The 23,151-nt window shown below is 37.5% G+C and overlaps 1 protein-coding gene across 5 annotated transcripts in view; it reads left to right on the top strand.

Moving 5' to 3' along the window:
• FXR1 (FMR1 autosomal homolog 1) overlaps positions 1 to 23,151 on the top strand; it is a 67,759-nt gene that overhangs the window by 22,867 nt on the left and 21,741 nt on the right. For all 5 annotated transcript variants that reach the window (XM_065942495.1, XM_065942494.1, XM_065942492.1 and 2 more), the window contains exons 4-9: positions 15,558 to 15,629; positions 16,045 to 16,193; positions 16,426 to 16,519; positions 17,124 to 17,240; positions 18,531 to 18,701; positions 20,177 to 20,255. In XM_065942495.1, coding sequence (XP_065798567.1) covers positions 15,558 to 15,629; positions 16,045 to 16,193; positions 16,426 to 16,519; positions 17,124 to 17,240; positions 18,531 to 18,701; positions 20,177 to 20,255 — 682 coding nt within the window. The remainder of the gene's footprint in view (positions 1 to 15,557; positions 15,630 to 16,044; positions 16,194 to 16,425; positions 16,520 to 17,123; positions 17,241 to 18,530; positions 18,702 to 20,176; positions 20,256 to 23,151) is intronic.

Here is a 23,151-nt window from a genome sequence, read left to right as displayed (position 1 = left end):
GAGAAAATTTAATTTTTGAATTTTCAAGAAACTGATACCTCCAAGGAGCTCAAATATGCTAACTGTATTTCTCACAAACAGTTGTTTTGATAGTGTTGAAAGATAGATTTTCAAATGTCATTTGTGCCTAGTTTATGTAGGTTAGGGTGGAAGAACTGGGGACACAGGTCAGTCTTTAATGATGAAACGGCTGTTTCAATAAATGTTTTAATAAACACTTAACATTATGTACTTTGTGCCACACATTGTTCTGAGTGCTTTGCATATGAACTAATTTAGTTACTTGCCACTTTTATGCTTCATAATTTTTTAAATGGTAAATTTTGTTTTGAGTTAATTGTAGATGTTACGTTAGGAAGTCAGATTGTAGGACTGTAACCCCTAACTCACATTCTAAAATGCTGCCTAGATTTTAATTACTTGATCTAAATAATTAGAGCAAATACTCTTCTGCGTCTCTGGAGTAGGAAATGGCAACCCACTCCAGTATTCTTGCTTGGAGAATCCCATGGCCAGAGGAACCTGGCGGATTACTGCCCATGGGATTGCAAAGAGTTGGACACAGCTGAGTGACTAAGCATGCATTCTTCTGCTTTTACCAAAAGCAAAGCATATTATGGGCTTCCTTCGGTGGCTTAGATGGTAAAGAATCTTCCTGTAATGTGGAAGACCTGGGTTCAATCCCTGGGTCTGGAAGATCCCTAGAGAAGGAGATGGGCAACCCACTCTAGTATTCTTGCCTGGAAAATCCTGTGGACAAAGGAGCTTGGCAGGCTACAATCCATGGAATTGGACATGATTGAGCGAGTAACACTTTTTTCAAAGCAGGTTGTAACTTCGTTGTGTCAGGGTGCCACATGTGTGGCGATCAGTTCTGTGAGTAGTGCTTTTCATATTTTTAAAAATTATTGGTAGTGTAAAGGCTCAGGTTAAAGGGAAAACTTGGCGGAATGCCGAGGGTATTGTTGTTACATGGTGCTTTCCTCAGTCTCGGAAGATTTTGTCCTTTCGCTGGACCATCTTTATGGCTTGGGCCCCCCACCTCCCAGCCAACTGTATACAAAACTTTGTTGAATGATTTGGAAATTAATGATTACAGAGTGCTTTGTTTCACTTCCTGTTCTTTGGTTCGGTCTTGGGGAAAATTTGTTCCTTAAAAATATGAGAATGGTGGTCTGGAATTAAGATGTTACTGTTACTTTAATTTCTCTGTGCTTTGGAATTTTTGAAAATTCATGTAAGGAAAAGTTTAAAATTAATCTTGCCACCTGTGGATTTATTTTGCCACCATGAGTTTAGGAATTTATTCTTAGGATGTGAAATGTTTAAGAATTATGGTTATTAGTACTTTATATTTTGAACCAAATAACTATGTAAGCGCCACCTCTTTTACATTCAGAGTCACAAAGCTTCATATAAAAAGTGAAATGATACAGAATTCCCTAAGGTAACAAGTGAGCTTCCCTCTTAGTGTAGGCATCTTGGTGTGCTTATCTGCCCACCCCAGCTTAAATCTGATTTACCAAAGTTGAGTCTCTTCAGATTTTTTTCTTTGCATTTATAAAGAATATTGTGTTTTTTTTTTAAGTTATGAAAATTGGGAATACACCTTATTTATAAATGTTTGTATTCAGTTAATTAATGTATCATAGACATTTTCCTGTCTGCACATACAGATTTAACCTTATTTTCCTCAGCACCCCATGGTATTGGGTGGTACAGATGTATTATAATTAGAAAGCATTGAAATTACTCAGTTTTTTTGCTTTTATTTCCCCCTCCCGCCCCCACCTCAAAGCCAGATTTAGTGTTCTTATGTAAATCATCATCTTATGGTGGTATTAAATCTTGGTGATTGATAGTACCAAAATGTACCATTTTGTCCTCCAGAAATGATTCTTGAATAACCACTTCATAAGTTTGCTAATGCTGAAGATGTTTGCTCCTCATAGATTGACTGGCTGGATTAATATTAATCTAATATGTAAGATTTCATAAACATGGTAGAAGGAAGCTGCTGTCTTTTATATTTTGCGAACCTTGAATGCTAGTGCTACACAGTGTCTTTTAAATTAGTTTTATGGCTATTAGCTGCTTGTTCTGTTTGTCTGTTTTTATTCTTGATCCATGTAGTTTTTTATGTCAAATATGTTTACATTTTTGGGTAAACTTCTATCTGTTGTATATTGTGTTTTTTCCCAGGCAGTCTGTGCTTAGTGACTTTTGCCATTAAGAACTTAATTCTTCACTTATTCAGGTCTGCCAGTTTCCCCAGTGTGGCCTCCAAGATAACCCATTTTAGTAGTTCTACAGATGTGGCCCCTTTTTTTCTCTTTTTTTAAAGAGCATTTAGGTGTTTTTTTTGAAACTTTTTATTTTATATTGGAATGGAACCGATGAACACTGCTGTGACAAGTTTCAGGTGCAGAGCAGAGCAGCTCAGCCATACACACACGTGTCCATTCTTCCCCAACTCCCCTTCCATCCAGACCGCCACGTAACATTGAGCAGAGTGCCCTGTGCTGTGCAGGGGGTTCTTGTTGGTTATCCGTTTTAAATACACTGGTGTATGCCTGTCCATCCCAAATCTGTAACTACCCCTTCCACCTATCTTCCCTTTCTAAGTCTGTGTTTCTGTTTTATAAATAAGCTCATTTCTTTCGTTTCTTTTGGCCACTGTTCTCTTTCTGCTAGTTGTCAGTACTATTGGAGCAATGAAAACAGCTGGCCCCGGGCTTCCTTGGTGTCTCAGTGGTAAAGAATCTTCCTGCTAATGCAAGAGCTGTGAGTTCGATCCCTGGGTGGGGCAGAACCCCTGGAAAAGGAAACAGCAGCCTATTCCACTATTCTTGCCTGGGAAGTCCTATGGACAGAGGAGCCTCTGGTGGACCACAGTACATGGGGTCTCAAAAGAGTTGGAAATGACTTAGTGACAACAGCAGCTGACACTAACCATGAAATACATAACTGACTGACTTTATAAACACTTATTTCAGTTTGAAATAAGTTTCTTGAGGACCTCTTTGAAATTCTATGAATACCTTTACTAACCTTTCCAATTTCCTATAGCCTGATGGTTAGGAAGTTGATAACCAGGTTAAGTGTTTGCCCTATATGTTATTCTCTCTAATATATCATGCTATATTCACAGGATATTGTCAATTTTGTGCCAGATTACCGACTCTTCTTCTTTTAGGGCTCTAGGAACCATTTCTTTTTGAAGAACGGAAAGATGACTTTGTTTGGCCATTATTATTTGACTTAGAACAGAAATGATACAGGAGGGAGTTTTTCATTAGTTATTCAGGCATTTATCTAAAGTCTAGCTGTATGACAGAGACCTAAAAAGACATTTCTCCAAAAGACATACGTATGGGCAACATACAGATTATTATTATTATGTCAGCTAATTATTATTATTGTTGTTCAGTCACTAAGTTGTATCTGACTCTTTGTGAACTTGTGGACTGCAGTACGCCAGGCTTCCCTGTCCTTCACTATCTTCCAGAGTTTGCTCAAACTCATGTCCATTGAGTTGGTCATGCCATCAAACCATTTCATCCTCTTTTGCCTTCTCCTCCTGCCTTCAGTCTTTCCTAGCATCAGGGTCTTCTCCAGTGAGTTGGCTCTTTGCATCAAGTGGCCAGAGTATTAGAGCTTCAACTTGAGCATCAGTCCTTCCAGTGAATATTCAGGGTTAATTTCCTTTAGGATTGACTGGGCTTGATCTGTTTGCTTTGTAAGGGGCACTCAAGGGTCTTCTCCAGCACCCCAATTTGAAAGACTCAATTCTTCGGTGCTCAGCCTTCGGTTCAGCTAGCATATCTGTATATGACTACTGGAAAAACCATAGCTTGACGATACTGACCTTTGTCTGCAAAGGGATGTCTCTGCTTTTTAATACACTGTCTAGGTTTGTCATAGCTTTTCTTTGAAGGAGCAAGTGTCTTAATTTCATGGCTGCTGTCACCATCTGCAGTGATTTTGAAGTCTAAGAAAATACAATCTGCCACTGTTTCTGCTTTTTCCCCATCTATTTGCCATTGAAGCGGTAGGACCAGATGCCATGATTTTAGTTTTTTTAATGTTGAGTTTTAAGCCAACTTTTTCACTCTCCTTTTTCACCTCATCAAGAGGCTCTTTATTTCCTCTTCACTTTCTGCCATTAGAATGGTGTTGGTGGTTCAGTCACTAAGTCGTATCCGACTCTTTGTGACCCCGTGGACTGCAGCACACCAGGCTTCCCTGTCCCCCACCATTTTCCAGAGTTTGCTTAAACTCATGTCCATTGAGTCAATGATGCCATCCAACCATCTCATCCTCTGTTGTCTCCTTCTCCTGCTGCCTTCAATCTTTCCAAGCTTCAAGGGTCTTTCCCAGTGAGTCAGCCCTTCACATCAGGTGGCCAAAGTATTGGAGGTTCAGCTTCAGCATCAGTCCTTCCAATGAATATTCAGGGTTGATTTCCTTTAGGATTGACTGGTTTGATTGCCTTGCTGTGCAAGGGACTCTCAGGAGTCTTCTTTGAAAGGTTGTTGTTAAACCACGAAAGATGCCGGGGTTCTTGGCCTCCAGAGGAGAAGAATTTAGTCTGGGGCCAGAGACGAGGCTTGATCTTTCTGTGCTTGTGGGTAATAAAGTTTTATTAAAGTATAAAAGAGAGAAAGCTTCTGACATAGTCATCAGAACGGGGCAGAAAGAGTACCCCCTGCTAGTCTTTAGCTGGATGTTATATAGCTACTAACAGTCTGCTAATTAAAGAAAGGAAATGTCTTAAAACTCAGAGAACGGCACCAGGCCTCTCACCTGTAAGATGCATTTTGAGATAACCTTGGCACCAGGTGAGTCATGTCAGGCCATGAATCTTGAAGAAAGGCAGATCCCCGTACAAATATATAGTTTCATTAACAGATTAGGAGAACAGTGTATGATTGTAACATACCGGTTTGTCATGATGATTCTGAGCCTTTAGTTGGAATCGACTTGAAGACAGAGTCTGAGGTAAACTCATAGTACATTAACATAGTTTAAGACAAAACATTTCCGTAAGAAAAATGCATTGATTGGCTCAAGGTTTGAGAAAAGTTAAGTTCAGGTGGAACCAGTTGTCATTATGGCAACACAGAGTTTTAAGAGAAACATCTTTAAATTTGTATAGAGAAGGGAAAAAAAATGTAATACTAGTTTGTTTCTTTTGGCACTTAAGAGAAAGATAAAAAAAAATGTCTTGACACTTGCAGCCTATTTCCTCCGTTTGGAGACCCCTGGCCTTCCTGCCTGTTAACCCTGTCATTCTCCAGTACCACAATTCAAAAGCATCTATTCTTAGGCACTCAGCCTTCTTAATGGCCCAACTCTCATGACTGCTGGAAAAACTGTAGCTTTGACTAGATGGACCTTTGTCAGCAAAGTGGTGTCTCTGCTTTTTAATACGGTGTCTAGGTTTGTCATAGCATTTCTTCCAAAGAGCAAGTGTCTTAATGTCATGGCTGCAGTTGCCATCCACAGTGATTTTGGAGTCCAAGAAGATAAAGCCTGTCCCTGTTTGCTGTGGAGTGGTGGGACTGGATTCATGATCTTAGATTTTTGAATGTTGAGAGTTTAAGCCAGCTTTTCCTCTCTTCTTCTTCACCTTTGTCAAGAGGCTCTTTAGTTCCTCTTTGCTTTGTGCCATTAGGGTGGTATCATCTTCATATCTGAGCTTGTTGATTTTTCTCCTGGCAATCTTGATTCTAGCTTGTGATTCCATGTAGCCCAGTGTTTTGCATGATTTATTATTCAGCATAGAATTTAAATAACCAGGGTGACAGTACATATACAGCTTTGACGTACTCCTCTCCCAATTTTGAACCAGTCCGTTGTTCCATGTCTACTTCTAACTGTTGCTTCTGCATACAGGTTTCTCAGGAGGCAGATAAGGTGTTCTGGTATTCCTATCTCTTTTAACAATTTTCCACAGTTTGTTGTGATCTGCACAGTCAAAGGGCTTAGCATAATCAATAAAGCAGAAGTAGATGTTTTTCTGGAATTCCCTTGCTTTCTCTATGATCCAGCAGATGTTGGCAATTTGACTTCTGGTGCCTCTGCTTTTTCTAAATCCATCTGAAAGTTCTCCAGTACATCTGGAAGTTCTCATTTCACATCATTCCGAAGCCTCGCTTGAAGGAATTGAGCAATACCTTGTTAGCATGTTAAATGAGCGCAATTGTACAGTAGTTTGAACATTCTTTGACATTTCCTTTCTTTGGAATGAAAAGTGACCTCTTCCAGTCCTGCGGCCACTGCTGAGTTTTCCAAATTTGCTGGCATATTGAGTGCATCACTTTTAACAGCATCATCTTTTAAGATTTGAAATAGCTCAACTGGAATTTCATCACCTCCACTAACTTTGATCATAGTAATACTTCCTAAGGCCCATTTGACTTCACATTCCAGGGTATTTGGCTCTAGGTGAGTTCCCACACCATCAATGTGTGACTAATTATTAGAGAAATGCAAATCACAATTACAATGAGATATCACCTCACACTGGTCAGAGTGACCATCATCAATAAGCTTACAAATAATAAATACCGAAGAGGTATGGGCTTCCCAGGTGGCACTGTTGTTAACCTGCCTGCCAGTTCAGGAGACACAAGAGCCTTGGGTTTGAACCCTGGGTTGGGATGATTTCCTGGAGAAGGAAATGGCAACGCACTGCAGTATTCTTGCCTAGAGAATCCTATGGACAGAGGACCCTAGCCGGTGTAGTCCATGGGATTGCAAAGAGTCTAGCATGACTGAGCACACATCAAGAAGAAACAGAGGGTATGGAGAAAAGGGGACGTTACTGCATGCTGGCGGGAATTCACATTGGTGCATCCCCTATGGAGGCTCTTTTAAAAACTGAAAATAGAACTACCATATGATACAGCAATCCCACTCCTGGACTTATATTTGGAGAAAACTAATTTGAGAAGATATAGGCACCTCATTGTTCATAGCAACACTATAATAGCCATGATGTGGGAGCAGTCCAAGTGTCTGTTGATAGGTGCGTAGATAAAGAAGATAATGGAATTATATATATGCATGTGTATTTGTGCACACTTACGCACACATCAGTATGTATATACGTACAGCAGGGAATTAGTTATAAAAAGGAATGAAATAATGCTATTTGCAGCAACATAGATGAACTTAGACATTATCGTACTTAGTGAAGTAAGCCAAAGAGAAATATTTAAAATCACTTAAAAAATTTTTTTACTTTTTGACTGTGCTGCACAGCATGTGGGATCTTAGTTTCCCAACCAGGGATTGAACCCATTGCCATCTGAATTGGAAGTGCAAAGTCTTAAACTAGACCACCAGGGAATTCCACATTTGATATCACTTGTATGTGGAATCTAAAATATGCCATAAATGAACTTACTTACGAAACAGACTCACAGACATACAAAACTTAGGGTTACCGATTGGGAATGGGGAAGGGATAAATTAGGAATTTGGGATTAACATATACACACTACTATATATAAAATAAACAACTAGGATTTACTGTATAGTATAGGAAACTATATTCAGTATTTTGTAATAACCTATGATGACAATCTGAAAAAAAAGTGTGTGTGTGTGTATATATATGCACAAAACGGAATCACTGCTGTACATCTGAAACAGTATTGTAAATCAGCTATACTTTTGTTTAAAAATGATAATTGAAAAAATTCAGCCATCTGAACTTTACATTCTTGTCAATCAGGTCACAATTTCACCTGGCTTACTCTAAAATTTTACCACTTTACAAACATGTTTGATTCCTTCAGATTTGCCTTTTCAACCAGCTTATGAGGTTTACATGAAATTATAAAACATAAGTTAGTGTGTCTAGGAATGGCCTCAAGAAGACACTATATGGCTGATAATAGAAAGTTGGTTTTGAAAAGTCTTAAGATTCAAAATTGTTTTTTAAAACCTAATTAGTGGCTTTGTGTTTGATTTCTTAAACAATAATGGTGTATATTTTAAAATCTTTCTAATCTTATAATTAATTTTTTTGATTTAGTATTTGCTTAACAGTTGATTTTGCTAACTAAAGATTGCTAAGAAAATTGGTAATTCGCTGGTGGTCCAGTGGTTAAGACTCTGCACTTCCACTACTGCGGACCTGGGTTTGATTCCTGGTTAGGGAGCTGACCCTGTAAGCCATGTGGCATGGCAAAAAAAAAAAGATTGCCAAAAAAATAATTCTCAGCTCGTAAAGTTAGAGATGATGGAAAAATGAGGAGTTCCTTAGGTTCTCTTAAGCTGGATATATGGTGTGTTCTGGCATATTGAAAAGCCAATAGAAAAAATGTTTTCCCAGTGAGTTCATGTGTGAGATGCTTTGTTTTTATTATCTTATTTAGCAAGTTAATGACACATAAACGTGTTACATAGGAAGCCTGATATCTCAAGCTAATATGTATTTTTATAAGACTTAAAGTTTTTCCTCTTGGGTTTAACATATTTGATATTTAAAAACTTTTTTTTCTTTTGGAATTGTGAAGTCTGGTTGAAATACAGATTAACAGGTTTTTCTTGTGACATATACCTTGTCTTCCATCTTTTATGGCATTTTATGGCAGATAGACATTATGGTTCTGCATATTTATAATTTAGTTATAATCTTGTGGTAAGTCCCTTGAAAGATTTGGTAAAAGGAATAAGAATAATTTGATAGGATACTCCCTTACCTTACCATGTGGCATGCGGAGTCTTAGACCCCTAACCAGGGATCCAGCCTGCACCGCTGTAGTAGAATCACTGAATCATAAGCCACTGGACTTCCAGGGAGGTCCCTTTACTGTACATTTTTAAAAATTTAATATTTTACTTATATAAAAAATTACAATATACATGTATAATTTACATTTTGCCTTTCTAAAAGTTTTAGAATATATGACTGTTTTTTATTTTTGTGTGTGCTGGGTCATCATTGCAGCACATAGACTTTCTCTAGTTGAAGAAGGCAAGGGCTACTTTCCAGTTGCATGTTTGAGTTTCTCACTGTAGTGGTTTCTCTCGTTCAGGAGCACCGGCTCTAGGGCAGGCGGGCTTCTGCAGTTGCACTCTGAGGGCTGGCTCTGGAGGGCAGGGCTCAGTTGTTTGGGCACACAGACTCCCAAGGCATGTGGAGTCTTCCCGGACCAGGAATCAAACCTGTCCCCTTGATTGGCAGGTGGATTCTTAACCACTGGAGCACCAGGAGAAGTCGTCCATCTTTCTTTTAAAATTGTATCAGTTTGGTTCTTGGACCAGCCTTGGAAATTTTAGCTGTCTTTAGTTAGAGTCAATCTTTCTCATAATACCAAGTCAGCATTGTTAGTCTTTGCGGTTGGAAATGCTTATATGTCAAAGGATGAATGAATTTATTCTTTATTACTTACTTACTTTTTCTTTTGAGGAAATGATTTGTTAAAGTATCAGCCACAAATACTAATAAGATCATACTGTTGTGTAAGTAGATAAAGCACATTAGTGTTTTCTAGATGTTAAACTTGCTTTCCTAATGTACATTTTCTATTCATAGACTGTAATGAGATGAAATAGATGTGAACAGTAGTCAACAAATGTTTTTCATGTAGTTGTAAAATAGTTCATTATGATTAAGTTTTCTTTGTTCATATGTTTAAGTTTAATGCTTGACAGCATTTAGAACTTGATAAAAACTGGGTAAAAAATTCTCTACTTCGGTTTTCACATTATTTCTATTTGGTTATAACTTTGAAAGGCCTTTTTGAACATTATTAACTTGGATTATTAAGTTGATCACATTAGGATCTGGAATGGAATGCTATTTAAGTCATAATTTGGTTGTGTGCTAGAATTTGGAGGCCAGTAAGGTTTGACTTCAATTAATTTGGTAGAAAGAATACTGAATTGGGTAGTATAGACTTTTGGAATTTTATTCCATGAAACTAACCTTCAGTGTGGTTACTATTGTGTTTTTAGGTGTCTCATGGGCACCCCTTAGGCTTCTGCTTTTCTAAAGCTCTTTCTTAGATTTGAAGAAACTTGAAATATTAGAGAAATGAGGGCCGTTGCCTTAGAGTTTGAAATGCTTCTCTGGGATAGTTTGGAGATTTAAGTGAATTGAAATCTGAAATAAGGGAATTTCTATGAGGTGCTCTTACTCCAATGACATAGTCATAAATAAATCCAGTAAGCAGCATTTTGGGCATAGTATACTAGGGCACGTTTTTAATGCTGAGTTTTTAAAATGAGTTTTATTGTGTTGAGTACACTGTTCATTTTGTGAAGGATGTGTTTTGACTCACAGCACTAAAGTGGAGGCAAATTCATAGCACCTTGATTAAACCTCAGGAACTTAGAGTCATTTGTCTTTATGAGAGTGGCTTTGTCTTTCAGGGATACAGTTATTAACGAAATTTACAGAGATGAATAAAATGTAATAAGAAAGCTGCAAGGCAGTCCACAATGATTTATTCTCTTTTTTTGTAGGTAAAATTACATAGGAAGTCATTTTAGACAGTTCTTCTTTGGTGAAAATAGAAATAGAACAGGTGTTTTTAAGACCCGTTTTTCAGCATTCAAGCTTGAGGCAGCCATCCACTGTGGATCAACAAGAGGTCCATCAGTCTGTTTAGCTGACCTGCCGTTCTCAGGTAGCAGTTGGAAGGGGCGCTTCTTGTTTTCAAGGTTTTCTTTTTGTTTCTTTAATTCTCATGCTAGGGGAAGTAGTCATAATTTACCATTTGGGTCTAAGGGACCATTTTTACAAATTTTTTGTATTTTTAAGTCATTTTGCATATAAATTTACAGAAGTAAAAATAAAAGGGTGGTGAAGATCAGCATTATTAGATACTTTAATAAGCATTTAAACATAGGGTTTAAGACAGTGGGTCTTCCCTGGTGGCTGTAGTTGTAAAGAACCTGCCTACCATTGCCGGAGACTTAAGAGACTTGGGTTTGATCCCTGTGTCGGGAAGATCCTCTGAAGGAGGGCATGGCAACCCACTCCAGTATTCTTGCCTGGAGAATCCCTTGTACAGAGGAGCCTGGCAGGCTACAGTCCATGGGGTCACAGAGAGTCAGATGTGACTGAAGCGACTTAGCACACACATACCTAAAATGAGCAAAGTTTTCTGTGTATTATTTACTGCTCATCAGCTATCATGTATAAACCCAGAACATACACATCTTGTAATAAATACTGATACCAAATTTAAAGTCTGTCTCTGTAAGTTCTAGTTTATCTTCCGTTTCATCTTACCCTGGAATTATCAGAATGCATCAATACATTTAGGTTAGAATGCAATTGACACTTGAACAACATGGTTTTGATCTGCATGAGTCCATTTAAACTCAGATCTCACACCTCTCCGCCGCCGCCCCCCCCCTGCCCCCACAACACACACGTCCACTCCACTGCTGCCCAGCCTACCCCCAACATCTTATGTGATCCTAGTTCCCTGACCAGAGATTGAACTCCCTGGGCCTTTGGCACTGAAAGTGTAAAGTCCTAACTACTGGACCATCAGGAAATTCCGACTCAGATTGTTTTCATATTTTCATAGAAAATATGGTAGTACTGCATGATCAGTGGTTGGTTGAGTTTGCAGATGTGGAACTATATAGAGGGGTGGCTATGTTAACACTTGATTTTCAATCCCGTAGAGGATGAATGAGCCCCTAACCCTTTTGTTGTTCAAGGGTCAGTTGTATTTTGGAATTTTTGATGGCTTCTTATTTTATTGACTAGAGCATGGGAGTCCCCAACCTCTGGGATTTAATGCCTGGTAATCTGAGGTGGAGTTGATGTAATAATAATGAAATGCACAATAAATGTAGTGCACTTGAATCATCCAAAACCTTTCCCCCAGTCTGTGGAAGGATTGTCTTCCACAAGACCCATCCCTGGTGCCAAAAGGTTGGGGATCACTGGAATTGAGTATTGTCATTTTAAAAAATTATTTATTTATTTATTTTTTGATTGTGCTGGGTCTTCATTGCTGCTTGGGCTTTTCTCTAGTTGTGGTGAACAGGGGGCTACTCTCTAGTTGTGGTGCATGGGCTTCTCATTGCAGTGGCTTCTGTCATTGTGGAGCACAGGCTCTAGGCACACAGGCCTCAGCAGTTGCAGCACGTGTGCTCAGTAGTTGAGAGACACGGGCTTAGTTGCTCCACGGTATGTGGGGGATCTTCCCAGACCAGGGATCAAACCCATGTCTCCTGCATTGTCAGGCAGATTCTTTACTGCTGAGCAACCAGAAAATCCCGAGTATTGTTATCTTTGTGCTATAATTACACCACTTCATATAACCAATTGGATTGACTAATCTATTGCATTTTGTGCATTTCTTTATCATCTTTTCCTTTCTAGTCAAAGAAGATATCAAAGTATTGAATATTTAGGATACAGGAAAAATAAAGGTTCCTGGACTCTACCTTAGATTTATGTAAGGGTTCACTGGATACATACAATAACTGCAGTGAGTTTTATTCCATTCTAAGAAAAGGTAAAGTGTCTTATTTTTTTGGAAGATCTGTTAGAAGGGACTTCCTAGGTGGTGCTAGTAGTAAAAAAAAATCTGCCTACGATGCAGGAGACCTGGATTCAATCCCTGGGTTGGAAAGATCCCCTGGAGAAGAAAATTTTCTTGCCTGGAGAATTCCGTGAGAGGAGCCTGGCAGGCTACAGACCATGGAGTCATAAAGAGTCGGACACAACTCGACTAACACTTTGACTTTCATTTTTCCCCTGAATACATATAGTAACTGCAGTGAGTTTTACTCTATTCTAAAAAAAAGGTGAAGTGTCTTATCTTTTTGGAAGATCTGTAAGAAAGGATAGTCATGAAATGTATATAAGAAATGCAAAAGCTAAAATTGAGTTCACTCAAGCTTTGTGGTAAATATGCTTTTTTTCCCCCTCATAGCTTTTCTCTAACCATGGTATACATTAAAGTTGAACATGAAATTTTGCCTTATTTATTTTTAGTTCCAGTAATTCCACCACTTCCAAGGTTACTTTCACATCATCTTGATAGAAGCTTCAAACTTTTCCAAAACTATTTGCCTATCAGTAGTTGTTTCATTATTTCACAAATGGCTGTTAACATGTATTGATGGGTAGATATCTCTACCCACCTGTGTAGGGACAGCCTTAGTTTAATCAATATTTTTAGGTGTTTCTTGGTCATCTTTTCTCAGCCTTCCCTTCCCCATCTCATTTTCCATGTATTGAAAATACATGAAGCAGCTGTGTCATAAGAAACAGCTCTAATTCTCAATGGAAACTTTTCTAATCTATTATATTTTGAAACACTTGATAATTGTAGAATATATAAGATAGCAGGGTTTTGTGTTTTTTTGTTTTTTTGGGGGGGTAGGTGGTTTTGTAAGATAACTTACGCTGCTAGATGGACTAAATAATGTTTTCATTGTTAGCTAGACCTTGGTGGCTCAGATGGTAAAGAATCTGCAATGTAGGGGAGCTGGGTTGGGAAGATCCCCTGGAGGAGGGCTTGGCAACCCACTGTAGTATTCTTGCCTCGAGAATCCCCATAAAGGGAGGAGCCTGATGTTCTACAGTTCATGGGGTCACACAGAGTCAGACACAACTGAGTGACTAATCACAGACTTTAGTACTTCTAAGTTCTTTAGCAAAGGATTTAAATGTGATACCTTGAAGGAATTTTAAAATAGGGTTTATCATTTTCTAAAAACAATTCTTAATTTCAGCATTTTATCAACACTGATACCAGATTTAAAATACATCTTATTAAAGTTCTAGCTTATCCTCACTTCTGATACGTAAGTCATCAGAATGCCATGCTCAAAGATAACAGTGTTGACAGAAGCTTAAAGATGTGTGCTTTACACTATGTGAAACTGTCTTGTAAGAAACATTTCTTTATAATAATACTTATTTATGTTTATTAGACACTCATAAATTTGGGGCTTCCCTGGTGGCTCAGATGGTTAAGTTTTCTGCCTGCAAAACAGGAGACCTGGGTATAATCCTTGGGTTAGGAAGATCCCCTGGAAAAGGGAACGGCTACCCACTCCAGTATTCTTGGCTGGAGAATTCTGTGGACAGAGGAGCCTGTTGGACTACAGTCCATGGTGTCACAAAGAGTTGGATGCAGCTTTCACTAGAGTTGGGCTGACACTAGTTCCACTGACACTGAACTGAAGTTCAATTTTCAGGGCACCACATTGCCCAAACAGGTTCAATTCTGTTTTTCAGTAGTGAAATTTAAGCATGTACGTTGTTTTTCAGTCGCCAAGTTGTGCGACCCCATGGGTTGCAGCATGCCAGGCTTCCCTGTCCCTCACCATCTCCCAGAGTTTGCTTAAACTCATGTCCACTGAATCAGTGATGCCATCCAATTATCTCATCCTCTGTTGCCTTCTCCTCCTGCCTTCAATCTTGCCCAGTATCAGGGTCTTTTCCAATAAGCTGGCTCTTTGCATCAGGTGGCCAAAGTATTGGAACTTCAGTGTCAGTCTTTCCGGTGAGTATTCAGGTCTGGTTTCCTTTATGATTGACTGGTTTGATCTTTTTGCTGTCCAAGGGACTCTCAAGAACATCTCCAACACCGCAGTTTGAAAGTATCAGTTCTTCAGGGCTCAGCCTTTGGTCCAGCTCTCACATTCATAGATGACGAGTAAAAACCATGGCCTTGACTATACGGACCTTTGTCAGCAAAAGTGATGTCTCTGCTTTTTTAATATTCTGTCTAGATTTGTCATAGCTTTCCTACCAAGACGTAATTGTCTTGTAATTTCATGGCTGCAGTCACCATCTGCAGTGATTTTAGAGCCCAAGAAGAGGAAATCTGTCACTGCTTCCACCTTTCTTCTGTTTGCCAGGAAGCGATGGGACTGGATACCTTGACTTAGTTTCTTTAATATTGAATTTTAAGCTGCCTTTTTCACTCTCCTCTTTCACCCTCATCAAGAGGCTCTTCAGTTCCTCTTTGCTTTCTCTCACTAAAGTGATATCATCTGCATATCTGAGGTTGTTGATATTTCTCCTGGCAATCTTGATTTCAGCCTGTAACTCATCCAGCCTGGCATTTTGCATGATGTGCTCTGCATATAAGTTAAACAAACAGGGTGACAATAAACAGCCTTGTTGTACTCCTTTCCCAATTTTGAACCAGTCAGTTCCATATAAGGTTCTACCTGTTGCTTCTTGACCTATGTACAGGTTTTTCAGGAGACAGGTAAGATGGTGTTCTATTCCCATCTTTTTAAGCATTTTCCACAGTTTATGATCTATGCAGTCAAAGGCTTTAGCATAGTCAATGAAACAGAGGTGGATGTTTTTCTGGAATTCCCTTGCTTCCTCTGTGATCCAGTGAATGTTGGCAATTTGATCTCTGATTCCTCTGCCTTATGCATATATAGTTCTTATTACATTACACTTACGCAGTAGTTTCATCTTGTTCACAGTAACATTTTTTGATTCTTGAATTTAACATAATTTTGCACTGATAAAAAGTCATTATTTACAGTGTTAATTTTTTGGGATAAATGAATAAGGGCACTTTTTTTCCCGTCAGGTATATTCAAGAGCAAATGATCAAGAACCATGCGGATGGTGGTTAGCTAAAGTTCGAATGATGAAAGGAGAAGTAAGTGATGTTAAAACTTGCTTTGTGATTAATTTTCAAGGAAATAGGTTGACTCCTGGTTTCTGTAACTGTTACTCCAACTCTTAGTTTTGTTGTTAAAAAGCCTATTTCAGAAATAATCACGTGTTTCAAAAATTCATCAGATCATTAGTTTCTGTTTTGTGTTCTGGATTTGCAAACACCAGAGCTGCTCTCCAGGGGTATTCTGCAAGCATGTGAGGACCACCAGGGTTCTTGCTTGTAAGAACCTCTAATCTAGTTTAGGCAAATCAGGTTGCTATAACTAAGCTGTGCTTAGTATTTGTGCCACAAGGGGAGGGTCTACTGCTTAAGCCAAGCAAAGTAATTAGAACTTCATATAAAGCTCATTATTTTTGTTCGGATAGGATTTTTAAAGTGTTTTGATGTCTTTTAGTTTTATGTCATTGAATATGCTGCTTGTGATGCCACTTACAATGAAATAGTCACATTTGAACGACTTCGGCCTGTCAATCAAAATAAAACTGTCAAAAAAAATACCTTCTTTAAATGCACAGTGGATGTTCCTGAGGATTTGAGAGAGGCGTGAGTAATTTTGTTTATTGTTGAATTGCTTTGTGAATTAAGAGGATTTTTCAGTGCTACAAAAATCTTTTTTATCCCAAACACCCGATTAAAACTTTGATGGAAAATGTTTTTTAACAGACAAAAGTTTTCAATGGGTGGTGTCAGTATGAAATACAAGAGTTTTCATTATAATTGCCCTCTAAATTTAACCTGTTGCTTCGGTCTTACATGTGAATTACTCTCTCCTTAGGTGTGCTAATGAAAATGCACATAAAGATTTTAAGAAAGCGGTAGGAGCATGCAGAATTTTTTACCATCCAGAAACAACACAGCTAATGATACTGGTAAGATAACTCCGTATTTTAAGGTATATAGCGGATATTGTGAATCTGCCTACAATGCAGGAGACCCAGGTTTAATCCCTGGGTGAGGAAGATCCCCTGGAGAAGGGAATGGCAACCCACTCCAATATTCTTGCCTGGAGAATTCCATGGACAGAGGCACCTGGCAGGCTACAGTCTATGGGGTTTACAAAGAATCAGACAGGACTGAGTGACTAACACTTTTCACTTTATTAATCTGTACATTGCACATATTTTATAATTAAATATTTCAAAGATAAAAGATAACTTGTTTTATGGTGACTTTTTTAGAATACAATGTGGGGGAAAATTTTTTTTGCAGTTATAAAATTGTTAATTTGTAAATCTTTACTGGAGAAAGGAAAAATCTTAATACAGCATTCTTTATGTCATAAAATTCTTAACGTATGGGATCCTGGATTCTATATCCCTCCTTTCCCCCATTATAACTTGTGGGAGGGGGTGCATGTTAGGTGAGGAGAGTACAGTAGATGAAAATCAAGGGAGGCTTCATTTGGAAGGTTGTGTTTGTATTATCTTAAAAAAAGGGTTTAAGTTTTTGAATGAGTAACTTGTTTGTTTATAGTCGGCCAGTGAAGCAACTGTGAAGAGAGTAAATATTTTGAGTGACATGCACTTGCGAAGTATTCGTACAAAATTGATGCTTATGTCCAGAAATGAAGAAGCCACTAAGCATTTAGAAGTAAGTGGGTTTACATGTAAAAGGTTTTTTGTGCTTCTCATTTAGTTTCGTGAGTATATTATTCAAGTTCTATGGCTGAAACTATTTGATTGTTAGGTAAGGCAACTTGGGAACTCTTTTATGACTAATAATTGGAATTATTGTGTCCTTAGAGTTACTTTTCTCTACTACTTTTATCAGACATAGCCTTTTAGCTGCTAAATAACTGAGTGGTGCCAAAGAGCTTAGAAACTCACTAGGGATTTCCAATAGAACTTTATTGCTAGTTCTTTACTCTGTTTTTTATTGTCCTGTGAGCTGTCAAGTCAATGCACTTTCTCAGTAACTAGTTCATTAGTATAACAACTCTTGGGTAAGAAGAGAGGAGGTTACATGGCTTGTAGTTTTAAAAAAGAGCCTGTCATTGCTTCTCTCTTCTGTCCTGAGGTACTCCTGTTTTCTTCTACTTTGCACTGCCACATTATTAGGTGATTTGTTGCCCCTACTCCCTCCCACACATACGTGTGCTCCCACGTACTGTCTTAGGGAAATTGAGGTTTGTTTATCTTTAGAACAAGTACATGAGTACCCTTAACTAATTTCAAACTTCCAAACAAGTGATACATGAATGAGTTTTGAAATAGGAATCATTTGAGTTGGAGAGCTCCCTGTGTGGGTAATTCTGGAAAATTGTTTTAAAATTACTGTTTTCTGTGACCATGATTAAATAGAATGATCAGACTTCCCCCTTCCATTACATGACCAAGTGAACTACCTTTTTTCTTTTTTCCCTTTTTTTTAATTGTAGTAGAATAAACATAATATTTACCATCCTAACCATTTTTAAGTGTGCAGTTCATAGTATTGGGAAATATATTCACTGTTGAACAATCAGTCTTCAGAACCTTTTCATCTTGCAAAACTGAATATCTGTGTCTATTTAAACAACTTCCTATTTCCCTTTTCCCCAGCTCCAGGCCACCACCATTCTACTTTGTTTTTACAAATTTGATTTCTCTAGATAACCTTGTTGTAAGTGGAATCATATAGTGTTTGTCTTTTTGTGACTTGCTTATTTCACTAAGCATAATGTTCTCAGTGTTTGTCCATGTTGTAGCATGTATCAGAATTTCCTTTTTAAGGCTGAATAATTCTGATTGTGTGCATATATTACATTTTGTTTATCCATTCATCATTCAGTAGACCTTTGGGTTGCTTCCTCCTCTTGACTATTGTAAATAATGCTATGAACATAGGTGTACAAAAATTTTTTTTTTATCTTTTATAATACTAATTTGCCTCTTTTACTAGTGCACAAAGCAACTTGCAGCAGCTTTTCATGAGGAATTTGTTGTGAGAGAAGATTTGATGGGCCTGGCGATAGGAACACACGGTAGTAACATACAGCAAGCTAGAAAGGTTCCTGGAGTTACAGCTATTGAGCTAGATGAAGATACTGGAACATTTAGAATCTACGGAGAGGTATGCTGCTTGTCCCCCACTGTGGATAATTTTAGTAGAGCATATTAACTGTTGTGTGGAATTTTAGTTTCTGGGTGGAATGGTTTAAAATTGCAAGTCTAGTAATCATTACATGTAGGTTGATTAAAGATACTATATTAGTATATAAAATGTATTATAATATGTTAATATATATAATTATGGGGCCTTGAAAGATTACTGGATATTTAATGTGTACTGTTTTCAAAAGTTCCTTAATCAGCTGCTTCTGAATTTCTCAGCTTTATGTGCATTATAAATAATTTATTCAAGTATTTTTTGAGTGCTTATTATGTCAGGCAGTGGCAACTGTAAATAGTATATAATACCTTTTGTAGACCTTGAATTTTAAATATTTTGTCACTGGTTAATTGTGACATCTGTGTGGGCAGGAAAATAATCTGAAAAATAAAACAGGCTTTCCTTCATTAAGACCATCCTTCACATTAGAGTAAATAGATGAGTTTTTGGGTGTGATGATTTTAAGTCTCAACTTTTCATTTAAGTCATATAGTAAATCTGACTGGAGGTCTGATTTTTACTTCTGAAACCTTTAGAAGTAGGCAGTATACCAAAGTGGTTAAGATGAAAGGCTTTAGAGCCATATTACCTGAATTGGAATTTTGTCTCTACCACTTTGAGAAGACTTGGAGAAAGTTACGCAGTTCCCCTGCATAGTTTTCTACATTGTAAAATGAAAATAATAGTGCTTACCATAACAGTTTATGAAGATTGAATATGGATTTTAAATTTTTGCTGTATATGATATAGTGAGCACACAATATACTTGATTTATAGTTATTAAAGGACAAACATTAAAAGTGGAAGTTAATTGTTACTGAGAACTATAAATTCCTTTTAGAGAAGACAACCTGAGCCTCCCCCCATCTTCTAGTTTTTTAAAATTTTAACTGTTAGAACTTAAGGATTTTAATAGTCATATTAGTAGGTAATTTTTTAAATGCATCTCTACAAAAACAGCCTTTTAAGTCGTTTCTTACGTTGAGAAGGAGAAAACAATGCAGACAGCACATACAGTATGTCTTTTTTTTTTTTTTTTTTTTTTAAATTCACTTGGAGAATCCAACATAGAAGTGTGGGCCAGATGTATTTAGGATGGGGTTAAAATTTCGCTAACATAAGTAAGTTAAACTCTTAGTTTTCGCAGGAGCTTAAAGATGTCTGTTTAGACAGTTTTAGATGTCTTAGGGACCTTAGAGATGTCTAACATTTTGATTGTAAAAAAGCCTTTTTTCCCTAGCTCTTTAATGATTACTCTTCTTTTTGGAAAAGTACTTTATGAATATTTGACTTGAAATAGCACTTTGGTCATCTGAGCAGAATCTTGTACTGGAGCATGACAATTCAGTTTCTTTTTTCCTTCTTGTGTTTTTGTTGTGGATTGTGGGTTTCTTCAAGATTGTATTTCATGTTTGTTCCCCCACCCTACCCCACAGAGTGCTGATGCTGTAAAAAAGGCTAGAGGTTTCTTGGAATTTGTGGAGGATTTTATTCAGGTTCCTAGGAATCTTGTTGGTAAGTACTTCTACTAAATGTTAAGTTAAATATTATTTAATTACATGTGATGACAATTGAAAATTAGCCTTTTCTGATAACTTTAACCTTCTAAGTAATGTGGAATTTTTAAAAAAATAACAGTTTGGCATTACAGTTTTTCTTAAGCTTTTTCATCTCTTGGCTTCTTTCTTAATATTTTCATTTGCTTGATGTCTTTTTTCTTTCATATATACATCAAAATTGTAGTACTTTTTTGAGAAGGTATTTGTGGTAATTGTTTTGTTTGGTGCAGAAGAAAAAGTTTGAGTGGACTAGCAATAGGGTAATAAACTTCTACACAGTAGGCTTTGGGAAAGTGATAGTTGTTGCAAAAACCTCGAATAAGGATAAGAAGTCGTAAGTCATGGGCAGAAGCGAAGGATGGTGATGATATTAGGCGGGGTTTCACTGTTTTTGACACTTTTGATGAAAATTGCTGTGCCCGTGGGTTGTAAGTTAAGTGACAACAGGTTTTGCTTTTGAAGCTGCAGTTAATGAGCATTATAACTTGAGAGATCAGTTGTTTAATAGCTTTGTTAATAATATTCTCTGTATCTGTGATCTATCCTTTACTATGCAGTCTGAAACATAGAGAAATCTTGGTCACTTGTTAAATTATGCTTAGTGATTATCTTAAATGTTTAATATAAGCATCAACATAAAGTAGTGAAATTTTCTAGGGAAATGATTTTTTTATGACTTTTTTGGTTATCTGTTGAGTCTTGTTAGTTTTTTGCCCATAATGAAATTGAGCCCCTTGGGCTCTATTTATATATAAGTAAGGGCTTCCCTGGTGGCACAGATGGTAAAGCATCTGCCTGCAATGCAGGAGACCTGGGTTTGATCCCTGGGTCGGGAGATCCCCTGGAGAAGGAAATGGCAGCCCACTCCAGTATCCTTGCCTGGAGAATCCCATAGACGGAGGAGCCTGGTAGGCTACAGTCCATGGGATTGCAAAGAGTCGGACACGACTGAGCAAGTTCACTTCACTCACAGCTTTTCTACCTTTAGGAAAAGATTCTGTACACATTTTACTTGTCAGAGTCTGAAACATTAATAGGTGAAAATTAAAAAACAACAGCACATTTGTGCTATTAAAAATATGTTTGTTTGGCCAATAACAAGTAGTATATTTGGTATAATAGTGTACACTACAAGAATTTGGACAGTCTGTTGGTATTCAACTATAGAAAAAGCTTTTCACTTCTGCCTAAATATTTGGATGTCTATGATATACTACCAGTTAATTTAGCTCCACTTAATCCATTGTTAGCAATCACTGTGTACTGAGTGGCTGGAGATGATGAGAGGTTAAAATTAAATATAAGTCTTATGAATTTTATATAATTTAAATAAATGGTAAGATACAAAATGTTAGCAAATACTCATTGCTGTCAAGAGGGAACATGACCTTTGGCAAGAACAATGCTTTTGAAAATGATTCCCTTTATTGTTTATATAATGCTCCCATTATTGACAGCTATCAATACTAAACATTTTGGTTGCTGCTTTCACAGAACGTTAATTTAACTTAGATTTCTTCACTTGTAAAAATGATTTGGAGGTGAGTGTGTCCAAGGGTTCTTTGTAAGCCAACAATTCTGTAGAAGATAGCATTGGTCTTACAGAATTTGTGGTAGTGTTAATTTTAAATAAAAATTTCTCATATTTGAGAAATAGGAAATTGGATATATTTATAGTTCTCAGATTCTTCTCTTTGTTTATCTGTTCAGTGATGTGAGAACCTAACATGTCTCTTGTTTTCCTCTACCCTGGCTTGGTTGGCTTTGTTTATTTGGGTTATTTGTTTACTATTTAGAAAATAAATACTAGCAGCAACTATTATACATTGGTTAAATACTCAGCAGTAGTATAAAAACCTGAGTTGAGTGCTGTCTATTTATAGTAGTACTACATCTTTCTCTAAAATGTTTTCTGGGTGAAGCAGTCTTTTGAGAAATAGTACATTCTTAGTCAAAGTGAAAGAGAAAAAGAGGACTGAGAAGTAAAAGGAAATGAGGACTACTTAGTGGGTAAGTTTCAGAGAGAATTCTCACATATATTCAGGTTCCAAGAGTTCTAGACTTGTTGACCATTCCCACCCCTCCCAAATCAGAAGTATTATGTGAACATTGATTTGAAAATGAATTGAAACTTCACCTCCTGGAAGCCTTCCTTAATCACTTCTCTACTCTGTCCCTTCAGCATTTATGCTCAGTGCTCAAATTATACCACAGGTCTGCTTCAGTTTGTCAATATGCTTTGGAATTTAAACTGTGGAAATGATCAGTTAAAATATTGACGGTCTCTGGTGGGACTAAATAAAACTTGCAGGTAGGTCCTTGCCACAGACCCCAGAAGGGTGATGGATATTCACTCACCACTGGTATAGTTCACAAGAAGTAAGGGGCAGAGATTTTGGGGAGGGGGTATGATGTAACAATCTGATTTTTGTTTTTTTCGAAAAGATATTTGCTTATTTTTAGCAGGGTCAAGGATGGAGTTGCTGCTTGAGCTTCACTGTGTTAACATGAAGGTTGCTTTTATATGCTGCTGCTAGGGCTGCTCTGAGAAGACATGCATCATGTGAATTCCCTGTCCTACTCTATTTTGTTTTTTCTCTTGTTCGGTTGCTGCTACCTTTAAATTTAGGGTTATTGGGCAAGGAGGTTTGAAAATCCTATCATAGTATCTGTTGTACTGACTGGTTTACTGTTGCCATTATTCCTTTGTTTGTCCCCCTTGCCCCTTATTCATTCTTTATTGAAAGCTGTTCTGTCAAGCATGCAGTAGGAGAAACATTATAACCTATTTTGGCCAAAATTAATTTATTGTGGAAATAGAGTGCTGATATAGTGTGACATTTTAACTGAGA

Source organism: Muntiacus reevesi, chromosome 8, assembly GCF_963930625.1.
Source record: "Muntiacus reevesi chromosome 8, mMunRee1.1, whole genome shotgun sequence".
NCBI lineage: Eukaryota > Metazoa > Chordata > Mammalia > Artiodactyla > Cervidae > Muntiacus > Muntiacus reevesi.
Note: the sequence above shows the minus strand (reverse complement) of the source record. Positions and strands in the feature narration are given on the sequence as shown.